General features: G+C 49.4%; 1 protein-coding gene across 2 annotated transcripts; it reads right to left on the bottom strand.

Moving 5' to 3' along the window:
- Nucleotides 1–1,007: 1,007 nt before the first annotated feature.
- On the bottom strand, nucleotides 1,008–20,484 carry LOC141248852 (olfactory receptor 51E1-like). Of its 2 annotated transcripts, XM_073669472.1 has the most exons (3): nucleotides 20,351–20,484; nucleotides 14,204–14,437; nucleotides 1,008–2,852 (listed from the first exon to the last, which is right to left on the bottom strand). In XM_073669472.1, the coding sequence occupies exon 3, from the start codon at nucleotides 2,819–2,821 to the stop codon at nucleotides 1,853–1,855; it is 969 nt and encodes a 322-aa protein (XP_073525573.1). In that variant the 5' UTR covers nucleotides 2,822–2,852; nucleotides 14,204–14,437; nucleotides 20,351–20,484; the 3' UTR covers nucleotides 1,008–1,852. The 2 variants fall into 2 exon arrangements, with proteins under 2 accessions (XP_073525573.1, XP_073525570.1); XM_073669469.1 differs by lacking the exon at nucleotides 20,351–20,484 and having other exon boundaries at nucleotides 14,204–14,487.
- Nucleotides 20,485–23,239: the final 2,755 nt, after the last annotated feature.

Below are 23,239 nucleotides of genomic sequence, written 5' to 3'. Positions count from 1 at the left end.
TCACTGCATTACTTGGTGTCCTGTCACAGCATTACCTGGTGTCCTGTCACCGCATTACCTGGTGTCCTGTCACTGCATTACCTGGTGTCCTGTCACCGCATTACCTGGTGTCCTGTCACGGCATTACCTGGTGTCCTGTCACCGCATTACCTGGTGTCCTGTCACTGCATTACCTGGTGTCCTGTCACCGCATTACCTGGTGTCCTGTCACTGCATTACCTGGTGTCCTGTCACCGCATTACCTGGTGTCCTATCACAGCATTACCTGGTGTCCTGTCACGGCATTACCTGGTGTCTTGTCACCGCATTACCTGGTGTCCTGTCACCGCATTACCTGGTGTCCTGTCACTGCATTACCTGGTGTCCTGTCACAGCATTACCTGGTGTCCTGTCACAGCATTACCTGGTGTCCTGTCACGGCATTACCTGGTGTCTTGTCACCGCATTACCTGGTGTCCTGTCACGGCATTACCTGGTGTCTTGTCACCGCATTACCTGGTGTCCTGTCACTGCATTACCTGGTGTCCTGTCACTGCATTACCTGGTGTCCTGTCACGGCATTACCTGGTGTCCTGTCACCGCATTACCTGGTGTCCTGTCACTGCATTAGCTGGTGTCCTGTCATTACATTACCTGGTGTCCTGTCACTGCATTACCTGGTGTCCTGTCATTACATTACCTGGTGTCCTGTCACAGCATTACCTGGTGTCCTGTCATTGCATTATCTGGTGTCCTGTCATGGCATTACCTGGTGTCCTGTCACTACATTACCTGGTGTCCTGTCACTGCATTACCTGGTGTCCTGTGATTTGGAGTTCTCCATATAGTTTGGAAGAATACTCCATAGTGGTTCAGATAGTTGATAGCACTCATTGCATGAAGAAGTGCAGATCCTGATCTGTAACGTGGGTGATCTGCTCTCATTCTCATGTGAAGTCATTGAAGACAGATAACGTCAGACTACAAGAAGGTCATCACTTTATTGTCTTCGTTCCTCGACATCTGACACATTTGCGATGCTCACCACTAAATTCATGTAACCTCTAAATATAAGACTTAAAAGTCATTTCATAAGAGACACCTTAGGGGACACCTACACTAGAGCCTTCGGGATCTAGTAGGACTCCACTACCAATGTTTCCAATGATTATTTCAAGCTGTGGAGTTGGAAAACAAAAACCGCACCCACAATGGCAAACGGATAAAAAAAAAAACGTTATTGAAAAGGGTCATCAGCATGCGAGGCCACCTCTTTTATATTTATCTGTAATAGATCGAGGAAGAGAATGTCCCCATGGCAGCAAGGTTGGACAAACTTAATAACATGCCCTATAAACTTAGAATTAAGGGAGACTTGGGAATGGTCTAATAATTAGATCTTCTGCCATAATGTTTTGACTTTGACATGAAAATCAAATAGCTATAAAATCTTTTCCAAATTGTCCATATAATTTTAAATGACGAGAGCTCTAGTCCCACCAAACCGCACTGAGGAACCTGCAGAGGAGCACTGAAGTTTGTGACTTAAGGTGCTCCCACAAAAGAGCAAAGTTGGCCAAGCCTGACGATTTTTATGGAACTGGTTAAATATATTTCATGTGTGTGGTGTCCTGTGACTTTTCCCCTAAAAGACGATGAGAGTTGGGCGACAGTTATTAAAGGTGATGGGACTTTACTCTCTTTTGCTCATTCTAGCATTCTATGGAGGTAAGAGTCTCCCTTTCACGACCCATTATTAATGGACTATAATAACATCTCAAACATCACAAATGATCACCAAGTTTATTATCCACCTCTTGATATCAGTAAATCTTCCAAGGAGGTACATAATTTAGGTTCTGCCGTGCTTACATCAGATGGTCATGGAGTTTTTTCCCTGATGGATAATTTTACTATAAATCTTCTTCAGTCCGTTTCGGATCTGCTTGGTTTTAATCCCATAAATTAAGGGGTTAATCACCGGTGGGAGCAGAAGATAGACATTCCCAAACAGAATATGGAGGTTGGGAGTTGTGTTGGTTTTGAACCTGTGTACGACAGACAGACCGATCAAGGGGATGTAATACACGAGAACGGCGCATATGTGGGCGGCACACGTACTGAAAGCCTTCGTGCTAGCTTCTTCCACCAGCCCTAGGACCGCCTTAATGATCAGAAAATACGAAAAGGAGATAAAGAGCGAGTCTATGCCCATGACTGAGAGGATGACGAAGAGCCCGTAGATGACATTGACCCTAATGTCTCCACATGCCAGGTTCATTACCTCTTGGTGCAAACAGAATGAGTGAGTCAGGAGGTTACCCTTCCACTGTGTAAGCCTCTTGATGATGAGAGGGATGGGAACCATGACCAGAGCCCCTCTCCCCACAATCATTGCCGACATCTTACCAATTTTCTCAAGAGTTAGAATAGACGAGTATCGTAGAGGGTGACAAATGGCCACATAGCGATCTACAGCCATGGCCACCAAGATCCCCGACTCCAGTGCAGACAAGAAATGGATGAAGAACATCTGGGTAAGACACATATCGAAGGCAATCACTCTGTTGTCCATCCAGAAGATCTCTAGCATTTTCGGCATGGTTGTGGTGGCTAGCAACAGATCTATCACTGACAACATGAAGAGGAAGAAGTACATGGGTTCATGAAGCTCCGGATCTACCTTAATAATGTAGAGAATTGAGACGTTCCCCATAATTGCTACAATGTACATAGAGATGAGAGGAAAACCCATCCAGAAGTTGTAGTCCTCAAGAGACGGGATCCCACTGAGGAGGAAATCACTGGAGTTGCTGCAGTTGACCTGAACGATGAGCGACATGTCCTGGGTGAGGTTATAGAAGACACATCTTCTGCAATGAGAAAATAAAGTCTAAAACAGATCAGTAGAGAAGGACCTGACGGTCAGGAGGATCCTCTGTAACATTGTATAATGTTAGGAACCAATGACGGCATTACCGATAATGATGACGTGCCCCAAACAAACCGAGGACTGGTGGGAAAAATTGTTTATTGCTGGCATAAACAAACTGATACACTAGTATCATGTACATATATATAGTATCTACAGCTGATATAACCTAGCCATCTCTATTATATAATTATATATGTACATCTGGTATAACCTGGGCATCTCGTGTATATAATTATATATGTACAGCTGGTATAACCTGGGCATCTCCTGTATATAATGATATATGTACAGCTGGTATAACCTGGGCATCTCCTGCATATAATTATATATGTACTGCCGGTATAACCTGGGCATCTTCTGTATATAATTATATATGTACAGCTGGTATAACCTGGGCATCTCCTGAATATAATTATATATGTACGGCCGGTATAACCTGAGTATCTCCTGTATATAATCTATAATATAACAGGAGATGCGTGTCTCTGTCTCAAGCTAGACTCCACATGCGTGACGCGCAGTCTGGCTCCAGTCAGAAGCAGGCATGGAGCCGTTACAGGTAAGAAGAGTGTATGGCGCCGGAGATCACGGTATACGTTGACACTGAACGCATACCGCTATCTCCGGCGCCATACTTACATACTTACCTGACCGGATGGAGTGTTGCCGCGGCGCCTCTCTTCGCCGGAGACCGGGGAAGGAGTGAGGCGTCAGAATCGGCGCATGTGCACAGCGCTATCCAGCGCCATTTTACTGAAGACACATTTGCAGTGTGTCTTCAGCAAAATGGCACTGGACAGCGCATTATGTGCGTGCGCGTACTCCGGCGCCGCACTCCTCCCCCGGCCTCCGGCAGAACAGGTCACAGCAGCGCTGGAGCACAGGGAAGAAAGATGAGTATAAGTGTTTATTTTTTTGTATGTGTGCAGTGTGAAAGGGATGAGGGGTACCATGCATACCAGAATTGTGAGGTGAGGGGACCATACATGCCAGGATTGGGGGGTGAGGGGACCATGCATACCAGGATTGGGGAGTGAGGGGACCATGCATACCAGGATTGTGGGGTGAGGGGACCATGCATACCAGGATGAGGGGTACCACACATACCAGGATTGGGGGGTGAGGGGACCATGCATACCAGGATTGGGGGGTGAGGGGACCATGGATACCAGGATTGGGAGGTGAGGGGACCATGCATACCAGGATTGGGGAGTGAGGGGACCATGCATACCAGGATTGTGGGGTGAGGGGATCATGCATACCAGGATGAGGGGTACCACACATACCAGGATTGGGGGGTGAGGGGACCATGCATACCAGGATTGGGGGATGAGGGGACCATGCATACCAGGATTGGGAGGAGAGGAGACCATGCATACCAGGATTGGGGAGTGAGGGGACCATGAATACCAGGATTGTGGGGTGAAGGGATCATGCATACCAGGATGAGGGGTACCACACATACCAGGATTGGGGGGTGAGGGGACCATGCATACCAGGATTGGGGGGTGAGGGGACCATGCATACCAGGATTGGGAGGTGAGGGGACCATGCATACCAGGATTGGGGGTGAAGGGTACCACACATACCAGGATTGGGGGGTTGAGGGGACCATGCATACCAGGATGAGGGTACCACACTTACCATTATTGGGGGGTGAGGGGACCATGCATACCAGGATTGGGGGGGTGAGGGGACCATGCATACCAGAATTGGGGGGTGAGGGGACCATGCATACCAAGATTGGGGGGTGAGGGGACCATGCATACCAGGATTGGGGGGTGAGGAGTACCACACATACCAGGATTGGGGGTGAGGGGACCATGCACACCAGGTTTGGGGGGGGGTGAGGGGACCATGCATACCAGGATTGGGGGGGTGAGGGGACCATGCATACCAGGATTGGGGGATGAGGGGTGCCATGCATATGAGAATAGAGATGAGGGGTGCCATACATACCAGGATAGGAATGTGGGGTACCATGCATACCAGGATGAGGGATGAGGTGCCATGCATACCAGGATGAGGGGTACCATGCATACCAGAATAGGGATGAGGGGTACCATGCATACCAGGATAAGGGATGAGGGTGACATGCATACCAGGATAGGGATGAGGAGTGACATGCATACTAGGATGATAGATTGGGTGCCATGCATACCAGGTTTCTGGGATGAGGAGGCCATACATAGCAGAATTGGGATGAGGGGTGCTATGCATACCAGGATGAGGGGTACCATACATACCATAATAGGGATGAGCAGTACCTTGCATACCAGGATGATGGATGGGGTGCCATGCATACTAGGATTGGGGGATGAGGAGGCGATACATATCAGGATTGGGGCATGAGGGGTGCCATACATACCAGAATAGGGATAAGGGGTACCATGCATACCAGGATGAGGAATGGGGAGCCATGCGTACCAGGATGAGGGGTACCAAACATACCAGGATAGGGATGAGGGGTATCATACATACCAGGATGAGGGTTGGAGTGCCATGCATACCAGGATTGGGGGATGAGGGGTGCCATACATACCAGGATTGGGATGAGGGGGGCCATGCATACCAGGATAGAGATGAGGTGTGCCATGCATACTAGGATGAGGGGTTGGGTGCCATGCATACCAGGTTTCTAATATGAGGAGGCCATACATGCCAGAATTGGGATGAGGGGTGCCATGCATACCAGGATGAGGGGTATCATACATACCAGAATAGGGATGAGGGGTACCATTCATACCAGGATGAGGAATGGGGTGCCATGCATACCAGAATGAGGGGTACCATACATACCAGGATTGTGGGATGGGGGTGCCATGCATACCAGGATTAGGGGATGAGGGGTGCCATACATACCAGGATTGGGATGAGGGGTGCCATGTATATCAAATTTGGGATGCATGGCATACCAGGATGAGAGATGGGGTGCCATGCATACCAGGATTGGGGATGGGGGGTGCCATGCATACCAGGATTGGGGATGGGGGGTGCCTTGCATACCAGGATTGAGGGTGAGGGGTGCCATGCATACAGGATTGGGGGTGAGGGGTGCCATGCATACCAGGATTGGGGATGGGTGGTGCCATGCATACCAGGATTGGGGATGGGGGGTGCCATGCATACCAGGATTGGGGATGAGGAGTGCCATGCATACCAGGATTGGGGGTGAGGGGTGCCATGCATAACAGGATAGAGATGAAGGCAGCACATAACAGGATGGGGGAACAGGATGGGGGCAGCACAAATACCAGGATGGGGGCAGCCCATACCAGCATGGGAGACTGTAGTGGGCAGAGATGCCGATCCCCTCACCACCGCGGTCCCGGTCCGGCATCCTCCGGCTCCCCTCCTGCGTCCGCCCGTGGTGCGCGCATCACGCGCAGTTCCCCGGGCACTGTTTTTAGAGCGAGCGCTCCCTCCCTTTTAGAGGGGCCGCGCGCACCGTCGTAAAGATTCCCCGGCCAATGGCTGGAGGACTGCTCTTATATAAGGTACCTCCTCCAAAATGGAGGTGCCTGTGCAAGATTGTTGTTTGTGTGCTAACAATCTCTTCAGTCCTCAGGTTCGAATGCCCGCCAGCCTGTCTATCAGCCTTGCCCACCAGTATGTCTATCAGCCGTGCCCGCCAGCCTGTCTATCAGCCGTGCCCGCCAGCCTGTCTATCGGCCATGCCCGCCAGCCTGTCTATCGGCCGTGCCCGCCTGCTTGTCTACCCGCATCACCTGCCTGTCTACCAGCCGTGCTCATCTGCTGTGCCTGTCGGCCTCGGCCATCAGTCCCATGGGAGTCGCCTACCCTCACACAATTTCGGTCCCAGTGTGGCAACTGGTTCACCTTCCCGGCCCCTCCTTGGTTCGACTAAGCCGTCGTGTGGCCAGGGTCGGTCCAGGTAGGCACTTAGTTACGCCCCTCTGGTCCCTCCTTGTTTCACAGCACAGAGGTTCCACCCCCAGATCCGTAACAGTTTGCACAGGCCATGGAATCCGGTGGCTCCCAGGCTCCTTCGCTCTCAGACCTGTACCAAGAGGTCTCTCACCAGAGATCCCAAACAGGATACTATCCTGTCCTATCTGCGGACAGTCAACTCCCGCCTGGACGCGCTGTCTACTCCGACTGTGTCCGCCTCTAACCAAGCGGCACTTGCTCCGGCGGCACCTCAACCCAGTGGCGCTGTGGCATCCAGCTTAGGACCCCGGCTTTCTTCACCTCCACGTTTTGGTGGTGACCCTGCCCTATGTTGGGGCTTCATAAATCAGTGCACGCTGCACTTTGAACTCCTGGCACACCAGTTCACCTCAAACCATTCCAAGGTGGCATTCATCATGTCTCACCTCACCGGAGAGGTGTTGGCGTGGCTTAACCCTCTGTGGGAGAGAGGGGATCTTCTGGTGTCCGACCTCTCTTCGCGGCCTTCTTCGCGGCTTTCTGTAAGTTCTTCAATGAGCCCGGACGAAAGTCTTCGACTGCCTCCTCTCTTCTCCAACTCCACCAAGGGAGTCTCTCTGTGGAGCAGTATGCCATGCGTTTCCGCACCCTCGCATCTGAACTTGCCTGGAACAATGAGGCTCTGGTGTCCACCTTTTGGGAGGGCCTTTCCAGATGGATCAAGGATTAGCTAGCCGGTTCCTGACATACCTTCCTCTCTGGACGACCTGGAGTCATTAGCTACACGGATAGACATCCGTTTTCAGGAGTGTTCTAAGGAGGTGACCCGTGAGAGAAGACCCCTGCGCCTCGCATCAACCTTTCAAAGGCCAGTCTCGCAACCAGCATCCCCTCTGGGGTCTTCTCCAGAGTCTATGCAAATAGACTAAGTTAAGATGGTCAAGTCTCGCCAGGAGGTCCGCCACGCCGAGGGGAGTTGCTTCTACTGTGACAGTACAGAGCATCTTATTCGCTCTTGTCCGGTGAGACCGGGAAACTCCAGTGTCTAGGACCTCTCGGAGAGGTCGTCCTAGGCAAAAGTTCTTCCTCTCCGCCCCTGACTCTGTCCATTTCGGTTACCAGTGGTGAGACCTGCTTCTTCGAGACTGCCTATCTGGAGCCGCTGGGAACCTCATTAAACAGGCCATTGTGGAGCGATTTCAGATTCCTACCATACATCTGGCTGATACTTTAGCAGTTTCCTCTGTGGATGGAAAGCTTCTCTCTGAGACTATTTTGTTTGTCACTGAGACTGTGACTCTTCAGGTGGGAATGCTACATTTGGAGAGGATCTCCTTTTACGTGCTGTCCGGTCTCTCTCATCCCCTTCTGCTTGGCCTGCCTTGGTTACGGAGACATGAGCCCGTCCTGAATTGGAGCTCGGGTGAGGTGCTCCGTTGGGGTCAGGAATGTCATAAGTCCTGTCTGGTTCCAGTTCGTCCTGCTCGACTTCCGTCTACTTCAGATAACCTACCTGGCCTGCCGGCACCCTACTGGTCATATGCGGACGTCTTTGATAAAAAGGAGGCAGAGACACTACCACCTCATAGGCCGTATGATTGCCCCATGGACCTAATACCTGGTGCTTCACCTCCTCGAGGGCGAATCTACTCCTTGTCACTGGCCGAGACCCGTGCTATGTCTGAGTACATAGAAGAGAATCTTGCTAAGGGATTTATCCAGAAATTCACCTCTCCGGCTAGAGCAGGATTTTTCTTTGTCAAAAAGAAAGATGGCTTTCTTTGTCCATGTATCGACTATAGAGGCCTAAACCAGATCACCATCAAAAATAAGTACCCCCTGCCTCTCATCTCAGAGCTGTTTGACTGCCTAAAAGGCACGAAGATCTTCTCTAAGCTCGATCTTCATGGGGCATACAATCTGGTCCGGATTCGCCAGGGAGACGAGTGGAAGATGACATTCAACACTCGGGATGGTCACTACGAGTACCGCGTGATACCCTTTGGTCTCTGTAATCCAACAGCCGTCTTCCAGGAGTTAGTGAACGACATCTTCGGAGATCTACTGTATTTCTGCGTGGTGGTATACCTAGACGATATCTTGGTGTTCTCCCCTGATCTGCCCTCTCACCGGAGGGATGTTCGTCAGGTACTGCTGAGGCTCCGGAAGAATCTCCTGTATACAAAGTACGAGAAATGCCTCTTTGAGCAAACCTCCCTACCATTTTTGGGGTATATCATCTCTGAGACCGGACTACGGATGGACTCCGAGAAGGTGTCTGCTGTCTTAAAGTGGCCCTGACCTGAGGGGTTGAAGACTATTCAGCGGTTTCTGGGATTCGCTAACTATTACCGCCTCTTCATTCCTCATTTCTCCTCCCAGACTGCTCCCATCTCTGCCCTCACCCGTAAAGGAGAAAATCCCAAGGAATGGACTTCCGAGGTGGAAAGTGCCCTTGTCTCTCTTAAACAAGCCTTCTCCTCCACTCCAGTGCTACATCGTCCAGTTTGCAATAAACAGTTCTTTCTGGAGGTTGATGGCTCTTCCTCCAGGGCTGAAGCAGTGCTCACCTAGACAAGGCTGAGCAGAGCGAAACCGCAGGTGCGGTGGACAAGGCTGAGCAGAGCGAAACCGCAGGTGCGGTGGACAAGGCAGAGCAGAGTGAAACCGCAGGTGTGGTGGACAAGACACAGCAGAACGAAACCGCTGGTGCGGTGAGAAAGCAGAGCCGAACAGGGCTGAAGGTGCAGGCAGAGAGGACAGGGCTCTGTTCACATGGAACAGAGTGGAAAACAGTCAGATGGCTAGAACACAGGAGGAAGATACGGAGGAAGGGAAAAGGGACAAGCAGAACCAGATACACACAAGGTACTTACTATGAAGTAGCGAGTGGACACAAATCTCACAAATAGAAGTACAGAGACAATGAGTTGGAGTTAGGTGCAGGTTCAGATACTGCAGGAAAAGGGAAGGTACGGATATAGAGACAAACAGGTAACTGGCTACGAAACAGTTCAGACAGTAACTGCTACTGCAAAGAGATACAAGAACGAGCCTAGGTATACAGCCCCCAGAGAGGCAAAAACAGACTAGAAGTCAGAGATAAAAGGTCTGGGAACGCAGCCCCCAGAGTGGCGGAAACAGACAAGAGACAGGACAGGACCTGGCAATACAGTTGCAAAGACAAACTGAGTGAAGGTGTTGCTCAGGCACCTCCTACTGGGTGGAGGGGGTTTAAATATCTAGTGACTCACAGCAATAGGCTGGAGACGCATTAGGGGTGCGCCCACAACAGCTATAAGATTCAGGAAGTAACCGGGTTGCCGCCCTAAACAGTCAGTTAAGAGACATGCACATAGCATGAACTGGAGCAAGGTTTGTAGGCTGGACTGATAGGTAAGATTGCTGTCTTGCATAGTGGGAGGTGGTGCACTATGCAAGCACGTCGCCAGGGATGTTACACTAAGTCCCCGTTCTTTGAGGTTTACGGTCGATACCCACGAATTCCGTTTCCCGTCTCTTCTTCAGTGGACAATCCTGATTTGGGAAGACGCTAGATCTGCGCTTCTTCAGTCCTCCGAGCAGATGAAGAAGCATGCTGATAAGAGACGTCTGGATCCGCGTCTATTTCGTCCGGGAGACAAGGTCTGGCTTTCCTCCAAATATGTCCATCTCAAGATACCATCATACAAGTTGGGCCCGCGGTTCATCGGTCCTTTCAAGATTTTGAACCAAATAAATCCAGTGGCGTACAAGCTGAAACTCCCTGCCACTTTATAGATTCCTTTCATGTGTCTCTCCTCAAGCCTCCTTAATCCTTTCTCTGATGATCCAGGTACCACTCCAGCTCCAGTCTCCGTTGAGGACGTCTTTGAGGTAGAGAATATTTTGGCCATCAAGAGGGTAAGAGGAAAGACTTTCTTTCTTGTGGATTTGAAGGGGTTTGGTCCTGAGGAGAGGTCTTGGGAGCCCAGGGAGAATATTCATGCTCCTCGTCTTCTAAAAGATTTCTCGCGGGCCTAAAGAAGAGGGGGCGTAAAGGGGGGGGTACTGTAGCGTCGGCGTCTCTGCCTTCTGCCAGGCAGAGACGCCGATCCCCTCACTGCCACGGTCCCGGTCCGGCGTCCTCCGCCTCCCCTCCTGCGTCTGCCCGGGGTGCGCACACCGCGCACAGTTCCACGGGCAATGTACTTAGGGAGCGCTTGCGCGCGCTCCCTCCGTCTTAAAGGTGCCGCGCGCGCCGTCCTAAATAGTCCCCGGCCAATGGCCGGAGGACTGCTCTTATATAAGGCGCCTCCTCCAAAATGGAGGTGCCTGTGCAAGATTGTTGTTTGTGTGCTAACACTCTCCTCAGTCCTCAGGTTCCACTGCCCAACAGTCTGTCTATAAGCCGTGCCCACCAGCCTGTCTATCAGCCGTGCCCGCCAGCCTGTCTATCAGCCGTGCCCGCCAGCCTGTCTATCTGCCGTGCCCACCAGCCTATCTGCCGTGCCTGCCAGCCTGTCTATCTGCCGTGCCCGCCAGCCTGTCTATCGGCCGTGCCCGCCTGCCTGCCTATCGGCCGTGCCCCCCTGCTTGTCTACCAACATCACCTGCCTGTCTACCAGCCATGCTCATCTGCTGTGCCTGTCGACCTCGGTCATCAGTCCCGTGGGAGTCGCCTGCTCTCACACAAGGTCGGTCCCAAAGTGGCACCTGGTTCACCTTCCCGGTCCCCCTTGGTTCACAGAGTCGACTAAACCGTCGTGTGGCAAGGGTCGGTCCGGGTAGGCACTTAGTTACACCCCTCTGGTCCCTCCTTGTATCACAGCACAGAGGTTCCACCACCCGGATCCGTAACAGAGACCATATACCTATAAAAATGCTCGCCACCCGGGCGTAGAACGGACTCAATAGCTAGTTATATATACATGTACAGCTGGTATAACCTGGGCATCTCCTGTATTTAATTATATATGTACAGCTGGTATAACCTGGACATCTCCTTCACATAGTTATATGTACAGCTGGTATAACCTGGGCATCTTATGTATATAATTATATATGTACAGCTGGTATAACCTGGGCATCTCCTGTATATAATTATATATGTACAGCTGGTATAACCCGGGCATCTCCTGTATATAATTATATATGTACAGCTGGTATAACCTGGACATCTCCTGTATATAATTATATATGTACAGCCGGTATAACCTGGACATCTCCTGTATGTAATTATATATGTACAACTGGAATAACCTGGGCATCTCCTGTATATCATTATATATGTACAGCCGGTATAACCTGGGTATCTCCTGTATATAATTATATATGTACATCCGGTATAACCTGAGTATCTCCTGTATGTAATTATATATGTACAGCCGGTATAACCTGAGTATTTCCTGTATATAATTTTATATGTACAGCTGGTACAACCTGGGCATCTCCTGTATATAATTTTATATGTACAGCTGGTACAACCTGGGCATCTCCTGTATATAATTATATATGTACAGCTGGTATAACCTGGGCATCTCCTGTATATAATTATATATGTACAGCTGGTATAACCTGGTTATCTCCTGTATATAATTATTTATATACAGCTGGTATAACCTGGACATCTCCTGTGTATAATTATATATGTACAGCCGGTATAACCTGGGCATCTCCTGTATATAATTATATATGTACAGCCGGTATAACCTGGGCATCTCCTGTATATAATTATATATGTACAGCTGGTATAACCTGGGCATCTCCTGCATATAATTATATATGCACAGCTGGTATAACCTGGGCATCTCCTGTATATAATTATATATGTACAGCTGTTATAACCTGGGCATCTCCTGTATATAATTATATATGTACAGCTGGTATAACCTGGTTATCTCCTGTATATAATTATTTATATACAGCCGGTATAACCTGGGCATCTCCTGTATATAATTATATATGTACAGCCGGTATAACCTGGGCATCTCCTGTATATAATTATATATGTACAGCTGGTATAACCTGGGCATCTCCTGTATATAATTATATATGTACAGCTGGTATAACCTGGTTATCTCCTGTATATAATTATTTATATACAGCCGGTATAACCTGGGCATCTCCTGTATATAATTATATATGTACAGCTGGTATAACCTGGGCATCTCCTGTATATAATTATATATGTACAGCTGGTATAACCTGGTTATCTCCTGTATATAATTATTTATATACAGCCGGTATAACCTGGCATCTCCTGTTTATAATTATATATATGTACAGCTGGTATAACCTGGGCATCTCCTGTATATAATTATATATGTACAGCTGGTATAACCTGGTTATCTCCTGTATATAATTATTTATATACAGCTGGTATAACCTGGCATCTCCTGTATATAATTATATATATGTACAGCTGGTATAACCTGGGCATCTCCTGTATATAATTATATATGTACAGCTGGTATAACCTGGTTATCTCCTGTATATAATTATTTATATACAGCCGGTATAACCTGGGCATCTCCTGTATATAATTATATATGTACAGCTGGTATAACCTGGGCATCTCCTGTATATAATTATATATGTACAGCTGGTATAACCTGGTTATCTCCTGTATATAATTATTTATATACAGCCGGTATAACCTGGGCATCTCCTGTATATAATTATATATGTACAGCTGGTATAACCTGGGCATCTCCTGTATATAATTATATATGTACAGCTGGTATAACCTGGATATCTCCTGTATATAATTATATATGTACAGTTGGTATAACCTGGGCATCTCCTGTATATAATTATTTATATACAGCCGGTATAACCTGGGCATCTCCTGTATATAATTATACATGTACAGCTGGTATAACCTGGGCATCTCCTGTATATAATTATATATGTACAGCTAGTATAACCTGGTTATCTCCTGTATATAATTATTTATATACAGCCGGTATAACCTGGCATCTCCTGTATATAATTATATATATGTACAGCTGGTATAACCTGGGCATCTCCTGTATATAATTATATATGTACAGCTGGTATAACCTGGTTATCTCCTGTATATAATTATTTATATACAGCTGGTATAACCTGGCATCTCCTGTATATAATTATATATATGTACAGCTGGTATAACCTGGTTATCTCCTGTATATAATTATTTATATACAGCTGGTATAACCTGGCATCTCCTGTATATAATTATATATGTACAGCTGGTATAACCTGGTTATCTCCTGTATATAATTATTTATATACAGCTGGTATAACCTGGCATCTCCTGTATATAATTATATATGTACAGCTGGTATAACCTGGTTATCTCCTGTATATAATTATTTATGTACAGCCGGTATAACCTGGGCATCTCCTATATAATCCTTTTGCATTACTTCTCACCTCTATATTTGTTTGGTTCCTGTTGGTCTCCGTCTCTTCTTCGCTTCGCTCCTTGCTCCCCATCTGGTCACCCGTGTTTCTCAGCCATTTCTCCCAGGTGTTGAATAGATCTTTGGGCGTCCGGTTAAGAAGCTTCTGAAGACTTTGGACATCAGATTCCGAGACTCCGGGTCCAGGATCCGCAGTGACCGATGAGACGATCAGCTCGGCACAAGACTACGGCGGCTGAAGGGTCTGTATGGAGAACAATAGATGTGAGATGTGTGGAGATAGGGAAAGAGGAAGCAGCTGAATTATCTGATGGGAACGGACATTACGGCCGATCACTAGGAGGAAACTGACCCTGTGCCAGCTGAGCGCCAGCCAAGAGCCTTCATCACCATATACCACCACCGGCGGGCACAGTGTGCACAGGCTGCTGTACAGAATGCCAACATCTCCACCCAACTTTACATCCCAGATATGGCCACACAGAGATTACACGATATGTCTATGTCGATGCTGTAGAGAAGACATGGGCCGCACATCCAAAAATCACACATTGATCTAAAAATGTCAAAAATGTACAAAACTGATCACGAGGTTTTTAGAGACCAATGTGATCACTGTGTGAAGCCGCTGCCACGTCACTGTCACCCCGGTGGTGGTTGGCGCATGGTGCCGCGACTTTAAGGTTCTAAGAAGTTAGGGACCCACTGATTGGTTCGGCGTGATGAGGCAGCGGATTCACACAGTTTGGTCACAATGGGAAACTAAGAACCTCGTACACTTTTGTACATTTTTGCTGAGCCGCAATAGATCAATGTGTGACTTTTGGATGTGCGGTCCAGGGTGTTTTCTACAGCATTGGCACATGACATGTCTATTACTACTGACAACCTGCCTGTACGTCATGTATGAGAGGTTGTCAGCCCTGACCCGTGGTGATGACATCACTGATATAATGATATGAGACCACACCTTATACTACTGCACCAGCTCATCATCTATTGATCTCTGTCCCCTCCTGACGCTTCTGTACCACTCCATATTCTTCTGTCTCCTCCAGACCTTCCCCATCCCTTTCAGAACTCTCCATCCTCTCCAGATTCCTCTTTCCCCTCCAGACATCTCTTTCTCCTCCAGACTCCTCTATACCCCTGAGATTTGTTTGTCCCACTCCATATTGCTCTGTCCTCCTCCAGACCTCTCTGTCTTCTTCATACTCCTCTGTATCACTCTATATTGCTCTGTCTTCCTCCACACGTCCTTGTCTCTTTCAGTCCCCTCAATCCACTCCTGATTCCTCTGTACTCCTCCAGACCTCCTTGTCTCTTTTAGATCTCTCAATCCACTCAATTTTGCTCTGTTCTTTTCCAGACCTCTCTGTCTCCTTCATATTCCTCTGTACCACTCCATATTGCTCTGTCCTACGCCACACTTACTTGGCTCTTTCAGACCCGTTAATCCACTCCTGATTCCTCTATCCTCTTCCAGACCTCCCTGTCCCCTTCAGACTCCTCAATCCACTCCACATTGCTCTGTCCTCCTTCAGAGCTCTCTGACTTCTTCATACTCCTCTGTTCAGCCCCATATTGCGCTGCCCTCCTCCAGACCTCCCTTTCTCATTCAGGACCCTCAGTCCACTCTTGATTCCTCTGTCCTCCTGTAGGGGTCTGCTGGGTGATGAACACGTGGGGTCAAGAAGGGGGATTGTTAAGTGTTTTATATTTGTTATATGTTTATGTGGCTATGATAAAGTGTGTCTTGCTGTGAAATCCCTATGGCCGATTATTGTATGCCGGTTCTCCTATAGGCTTTGCCTAAGGCCATCCCTGGGATGCGGGAGGTCTGCCCAGTAGGGGGAACCATACAATAGAGAGAGGGATTTAGTACACTACACTGCTTAGACACCAGAGAGTTAGGACAAGGGTTACATCATCAGCTGAGAGGAGTTACAGCAGAAGAGCAGTTTTATAGAAAATCATTTCCTGGTAACAGACAGTCTAGTTGGGGGAGAGTAAGGAGTGAGGAACATTAGGCAGTGTACGCCTGCCTTTAGGAGAGGCCTGTGTCAGGCCACACCATTCCTGGGTTCAAGACCTGAGTGCACAGAACCGGGGTAGGTTCTGTTCCACATACAGAGAGAGACGGAGTGTGGAGGAAGACTGAGCAGATAGGAAAGCAGACTCCATCAACAGTATCAGCAGTGAAGAAGTGTTTTACTAGTGCAAGTTATCAGAACAGAATGAGGACACATTTGAGACAGGCACAGTCCTAGGCTCATGGCCTGTTAGAAGTGCTCAAGGCGAGGCCTCTGTATCCCTAGAGGTGAGATTCTCAGCTGAGTCCCAGAAGAAGTGGAAGATATTGCGTCTTAGGAAGGGACGAGGGCAAACACTGGAAAGGCACATTACCAAGGGGACTTCACTAACCAAAGAACTTGTCTTGATCTGTACACTGCAGCCATGTATGGAAGAATTGCACAATAAAAGTGAGTCTGTTAACCCAGATCTACGATCTCCTGTCTTGCTTGAAGTCGGTGGCAGTTCCTTGAACGGTGTAACAGTGAGTACAGCACATCCTCCATTGGAGCACACACTCCGGTCTCAGTTCTTAATAGTAGAGGGGGCATTGGGCGAAGAAAAGATAGTTCCGGCACACAGCGTGATGGTAGTGGCCCTGTGTGCTCCCCTCTACACTCCTCCAGATTTTCCTGTCTCTTTTGTACAACTCTGTTCCACTCCATATTGCTTTGTTCTCCTCTAAACCTCCCTGTCTCAGGCCCTTTGGTCCGCTCCTGATTCCTCTGTTTCCTCCAGACTCCTTTGTTCCCCCAGTCTCTTCATTCTCCTCCAAAACATTGATATATTGATCTTCAGACACTTGAGGCGATTACTCAGCTGTTAATGCATGGACGGGCCGGGTCCACCAGAACGTCACCAACTGGTTTATGGCTTTGGGTTCTGGCTCATTATTATCATAGATGTCAGATGTGGAGTTGCTCCTTCGAGCAGTGAGATCACAATCACTGAATGAGTGACATTGCTGCATTGGGCCCCCATCATCTGTGAGACTGTGCTGAGACCCTTGGCTGTCCCCACGTGAGCGAGATAAGAGACTGATCCTACAAGGCTTGTCCCAAGGAGCCATCACATGTTCTTCCTAGATTTTTGGCTTCCCTTGATTCTTCTTGTGGGGTCTTGGTTGTCGGTGACTAATCTGTGCAAATCTCACTCTTTTACAAAGCTAAACAGAGAATGACTGGCCCAGATCTGCTGTGTCGTGGCCTCATACTCACTGCCGGTCACACGAATCCTCAGAAGGAAAAATGCTGCTCATTTATTGCGTCTGTTTAGACTTTGGCTTCCTGCAGGTTTGGGCCAGGAGCCAGGAGGTCACCAGCGAGTTGTGGTGCCACAGTGACAGAAATAAACAGCAGGAGCCCCTCTAACATCCTCACTGACCCCATCATTGTTATCATTTCATAGAATCATAGAATCATAGAATGTTCTCGTTGGAGGGGACCTCCGGGGTCATCATGTCCAACCCCCTGCTCAATGCAGGATTCACTAAACCATCCCAGACAGATGTCTGTCCAGCCTCTGTTTGAAGACTTCCATTGAATGAGAACTCACCACCTCTCGTGGCAGAACTCACCACCTCTCGTAGCAGAACTCACCACCTCTCGTGGCAGAACTCACCACCTCTCGTAGCAGAACTCACCACCTCTCGTGGCAGAACTCACCACCTCTCGTAGCAGAACTCACCACCTCTCGTGGCAGAACTCACCACCTCTCGTGGCAGAACTCACCACCTCTCGTGGCAGAACTCACCACCTCTCGTAGCAGAACTCACCACCTCTCGTGGCAGAACTCACCACCTCTCATGGCAGAACTCACCACCTCTCGTGGCAGAACTCACCACCTCTCGTGGCAGAACTCACCACCTCTCGTAGCAGAACTCACCACCTCTCGTAGCAATCATTTGTAGGGATGAGTCGGGATTTTAGGTGCTAAACTGTCTACAATTATACATGTGGGATAAAGCTGCACCAAAATCTGCTCTATCATCCTGATCTGGGCACAGTGTGGCAGATGGAGAATAAATTATCATTATGACACTCAGGAGGACTTAGAACTAGAACCAGTCGTGCGGTATCACTACCATCACCACAGCAGTACTATTACTACCACCTCGGCTACTAATGTTCCCTTAATGGTATTACTGCAATTACTTTTAGAGCAACTATGTCTAAGGTATCGATACTACTAATTGGTATAGCTGAGGCAGCTGCCCAGGGAGACAAATTCTATGGGGGCACAAGATTTTGGAGACCCCTGTCCTCTCTTTCAAATGATTTAGAAGGTGCACTGGCAGCATCGTTCCTTCTTGGAGCAGTGCATTCATTTCCAGTCTGGTGACTGACAAGCTAAATGATTAAAGTAGCCAGCGGTTGCCTTGTCACCTCAGTCACTGCTGCCAGTCCCTATGCAGAGTGCAGCAGTCGAGATGAGTTTGTCATCGGCCACTGCACTCTGCATAGACAATGACTGGGATGACAAAGACTGAGATAGATGCATCGAATCCTGCTCACTGCACGTCTGCACTGCGCTCTCCTGCAGACCTGTCTGTAATATGGTATGAGGAGAAACAGGGACCAAATCTAAAAAGAATCCTAATTTATAATACAGTTTAAGTAACTAGCGTTAAAGCTGGGTTTAGGCTGAGGGATAGGGTTAAGGTTAGGTTTGGGTTAAAGTTAGGGTGTACCATATGACGCTGCTTCTACCTGAACAATCTAGTTTGCGCCACTTTTAATACTGGTGTATTGTTAGGAGGCAAGAGGAGTTGTGGATAGTGCCCCCTGTGGCAGTTTTCCCTGTAGGGGTGCCCCCTGTGGGGGTGCCCACTGTGGCAGTTTTCCCTGTAGTGGTGCCCCCTGTGGCGGTGCCCTCTGTGGCAGTTTTCCCTGTAGTGGTGCCCCCTGTGGCGGTGCCCTCTGTGGCAGTTTTCCCTGTAGGGGTGCCCCCTGTGGCGGTGCCCACTGTGGCAGTTTTCCCTGTAGTGGTGCCCCCTGTGGCGGTGCCCTCTGTGGCAGTTTTCCCTGTAGTGGTGCCCCCTGTGGCAGTGCCCTCTGTGGCAGTTTTCCCTGTAGTGGTGCCCCCTGTGGCGGTGCCCACTGTGGCAGTTTTCCCTGTAGTGGTGCTCCCTCTGGCGGTTTCCCCTGTAGCGGTGCCCCCGATTACTCCTGGTACGACTATGCTGCTATTGCTGCACTGCGCCCATCGCTTTCTATTAGGGTCTAGTCAAATATTAATTTTTAATGGAGGAAGATGTCAGACGCCCTGAACCCAGACCCTCAGTGCACCACAGACTGTGATGCAGGGGTGTGACCGAGCCCCAGGGATAGAGGGACCTGTGCTGCTTGATACTGTATATGAAGGATCACGGTAAGCATTGGGCACCTGCACCGACCGAGGCAGTCCCCAGACCCCACAGCTGTACAGGAGGCTGCTGACGGTTCCTCAGGGTACTGCACGGCTTCTAGAAGGCCACAGCCTCTCGCACTAGGCTTCTTGCAGAGCCGGCTGGTGCTAGTCTCCGTCATGTTTCTCTGCTGCCTGCTTTTTGCCTAGATTCCTGCTGGAGTTGGACTGACAGGAGGTGCAGATGATGAGCAGAGGCGGCAATGGCAGCAGTACATGGAATATTGTCTTGTGCTATTCGTTGGTGTTTTTTGCACCAAATTCATCAAAATTGTGCTGGTAGATTGATGAATTTTAATAATAATCAAAAACGATCTCTTTTTTTTCCTGTATGTTTTTAGCTTTTTAGAGCAACAAGTCGCACGATGCCTTGAGCTGTTGCACAGAACTGGAAAAAATCTGCTAAAAAAATCACTCCAGGGGCAAGAGGGGAATGGAGAACATTTGGCCCTAACATGTTGTGACTTTTTAAGAAGTCACAAATAATGAAGTGGCTGCAGATATACTCACAAAAACCATGAACACAACAGAGAAAAAAACAGGAACAAATAGAAAAAAGACTTAAAAATAAGCCCAATTAAAAATAAGTCCTATGTGCTAATATATTATGGCTCATTAGTCAGGGACAGCTTGTGGCCCTCTCCATCAGCACTGGGGCCCCTGTTGTCAGCGCACTCACCTGGGCTCCGGCGCGCGCACTGCTCGGTGCAGAGGTTTATCCGGCAGATGTGCCGAGCTCCCAGCTCCGGAGCATTTATGGACAAGCTCCGAGCTCTGGGAATTACTGCTGCCACTTGTGGAGCGTCCAGGGAAATGTCCGACAGGATAAACAAGATTTCAGATGTCATCTATTTAGGGAAAAACTCCAGGGTCGAAGGCCGAGGACTAAAGTTAGAGATTGTCATTACTGCTCCAAGATAAATCCTGCAACGGGGAAGTAGGAATGATAAAGTAACGATATAATAATATATAATTCTATTTTTACTGATCATTATATTGTGTCAACTGTTCTTCTGCACGATTCTCCACGCTATGCTTCGGATCTTCTGGTCTCGGGTCTTTGGATCTTCTGTTCTTCTGGTGCTCACTAGGGCCTCAAATGACCACATGGGACCTAGTCAACATCAGAAGACACAAAGGCAGTGAAATGTGAGGTGACGACTGGCGGGGAGCACCAGCAACAGGACAGGAGAGTAGAATCTAGCTCCTCCATTGCTTATGTGGCACCCCTGGAGTCCGGTTGCCACAGTGGTATTGCCTCCCTCACAAGGGGTGATGCCATGCCTGGAAGCAAGCAAGGGTCCCCTAGTCAGGTATACCAGCATGCAACACTTTCCTGGCTCCAGACCAGTAAGCGGAGCTCCTCCCCTTAGCAACTGGGATGTGGAAGCGGGGTTAGTGAGTGTGAGGAGAACAGACAGGAGTTGAAGTCAGGACGTCGATGAGGAAAGACCTAGGGAGTGGAGCTGCACGGCAGTTCACCCCAGAGGAACGCTCAGAAGAACCGGACCCCGGAGTCCGAGGTTGTGGGCACTGAAGGCCCAGCAGCATAAACCGGAGGGCAGGAGACTGCAGCTCTCCTGGCCCCATCAGACGCCTGGAGGCTCAGCAGCACGATAGGGCCCAGCACCGCCACATGGGAGCGACACTCCAGGAAGGCCCGAGCTGCCTGCCATACGGGTGAGCACAAAGACATTTTACTCAGGGACGAGGGCTGCAGCATAGCTATACGCAGCAGAGCCAAAGAGGTAGCGCAAAGGGAAGGCCTACAACTCCACCTGGGTAGGTGGATCCCCCAACTTGCTTCCAGGCCGCCCGGCCCTCTACTACCAGCTAGTACTCGTGCCCCAGTCTGCCTAACCACCGCAAGTAAAAATAAGAGGAAACCGCCATTAAGTTGTGGACTAATTATTAACTGCGCTATCCTCTGCACTACACCGCACAGCAACATCTATAAAATCACTACTTCCTGCCCTGGAGCTGAGCTCTGCCTGTGGAGAGCTGAACCAACTCTGCTGCACTAACAATGGCTCCAGAGGTTCTGCACCGCAGCGGCGGCCCCATATAGCCGCATACCACAGGTGGCGTCACGAACTGTATATAAAAACTATAAAACCCCTGTAAATATCTCCTTTTATTGACCGCCCTGGGTCATGGATCGGGTCACCGCCACTGTGACATCTCCCCTAGCAACGACTGGCCCGGCACCGAGTACCCCACGGCCCAGGGGGCGCGTCCACTTGGCGTCACGAACAGGATTCACGAAGCCCGATATAACCGGGTCCTGTGTGCCATAGACTGTACTGAACTGTGTTATCACGTCATTTGCCGTCAGCCGAGGGGACGCAGGAGGCCCCGATCTGGAACCGCTGGGTAAGAGATCCTTCCGCCTGCAGAGCAGCATACTGGTACGTCAGCAGAAACCCAGGACCTGGCTGAGGTTCACTAGGGGGGAGGAGGATGCCCAACCGAGGAGAGGATTCAGCCGTGGCCTCCGCCACTGTGATGTCGTTATCGATGCCGTATATACCAGGGGCGGCGTGGTTGCCCCAGTACTCAGGGGAGTCGCACACCCTGAACGACTTTGAGGAGAGACTGCGCAGATTGTTTAAAGTGTACCCCCTGTCTGAGGAGCAAAAGGTCAGCATCCTCATAGGACAGCTAATCGGTGCAGCCCAGAGGGAGGTGAAGTCCTGGCCGAGCAGGGACAGAGGCACTGTCAAGGAAATACAGGCCCGGTTGAAGGATACCTTTGACAGCCGCAGCAGAAATTAAGATGAAGTTCTACGGATGCAAGCAAAGGGTGCAGGAGAGTGTACGGGACTATGCTCTAAACCTGCAGGAGGCACTGCAAGCTATCAAGCAAGTAGACCCCGACAGTGTGCGAGACGAGGACAGATTGCTAACTGAGCAGTTTATTGAGGGGCTCCTGTCTAACGCTCACCAGACACAGCTGCGCATTATGGCTCTACAAAACCCTGATCTAGACTTTGCGCAATTTAAAGACCGGGCCATCCGGGTGCTGCGAGAACCAACCCCAGGTGGCACTGCATCCCTCCGGCGTCCAGCTATCACATACCACCAAGAGGTGGCGTCCTTTCCCCCAGCACCTGTGGAGGCTGACGTGCAGACTCTAGATAATGATCCGTCTGCGGACCTACGCCTTCAGGTCCAGGAGCTGACCAAAAGTGTGGCTACACTAAACAAAACCGTGCAGGCCATGCAAGTGTCTCCAAAGGAAAGGATCCAGCAGGCTTCCAGTCCAGATAACGTCCCGTGGCGACGACAGAGAAGAATTCCACCGACCAGAGGTAGGAACAGCAATCGATACGACCAGGACGGACAACACATCCGGGGCACTACGCAAGGTTCTGCAATTTAAACGAGCAACCACTGGGGCAGAGGGTCAACCCCCAGGAGTAAGACGACCAGGCCCACAAAGCTGGCGAGACAAGTACGTGGGAGGACAGCCGGTCCTACCTGTCGTGCTTGATGGCATCCCGATGAACGCACTGCTGGACACTGGGTCCCAGGTGACCACTATGCCATATATCCTTTATAAACAATA

Source organism: Phyllobates terribilis, unplaced genomic scaffold (assembly GCF_046119375.1).
Source record: "Phyllobates terribilis strain yellow unplaced genomic scaffold, ASM4611937v1 Scaffold_2__4_contigs__length_985480577, whole genome shotgun sequence".
NCBI classification, from domain to species: Eukaryota; Metazoa; Chordata; class Amphibia; order Anura; family Dendrobatidae; genus Phyllobates; species Phyllobates terribilis.
The sequence above is the reverse complement of the archived record's forward strand: the minus strand, read 5'-3'. Positions and strand labels throughout refer to the sequence as shown.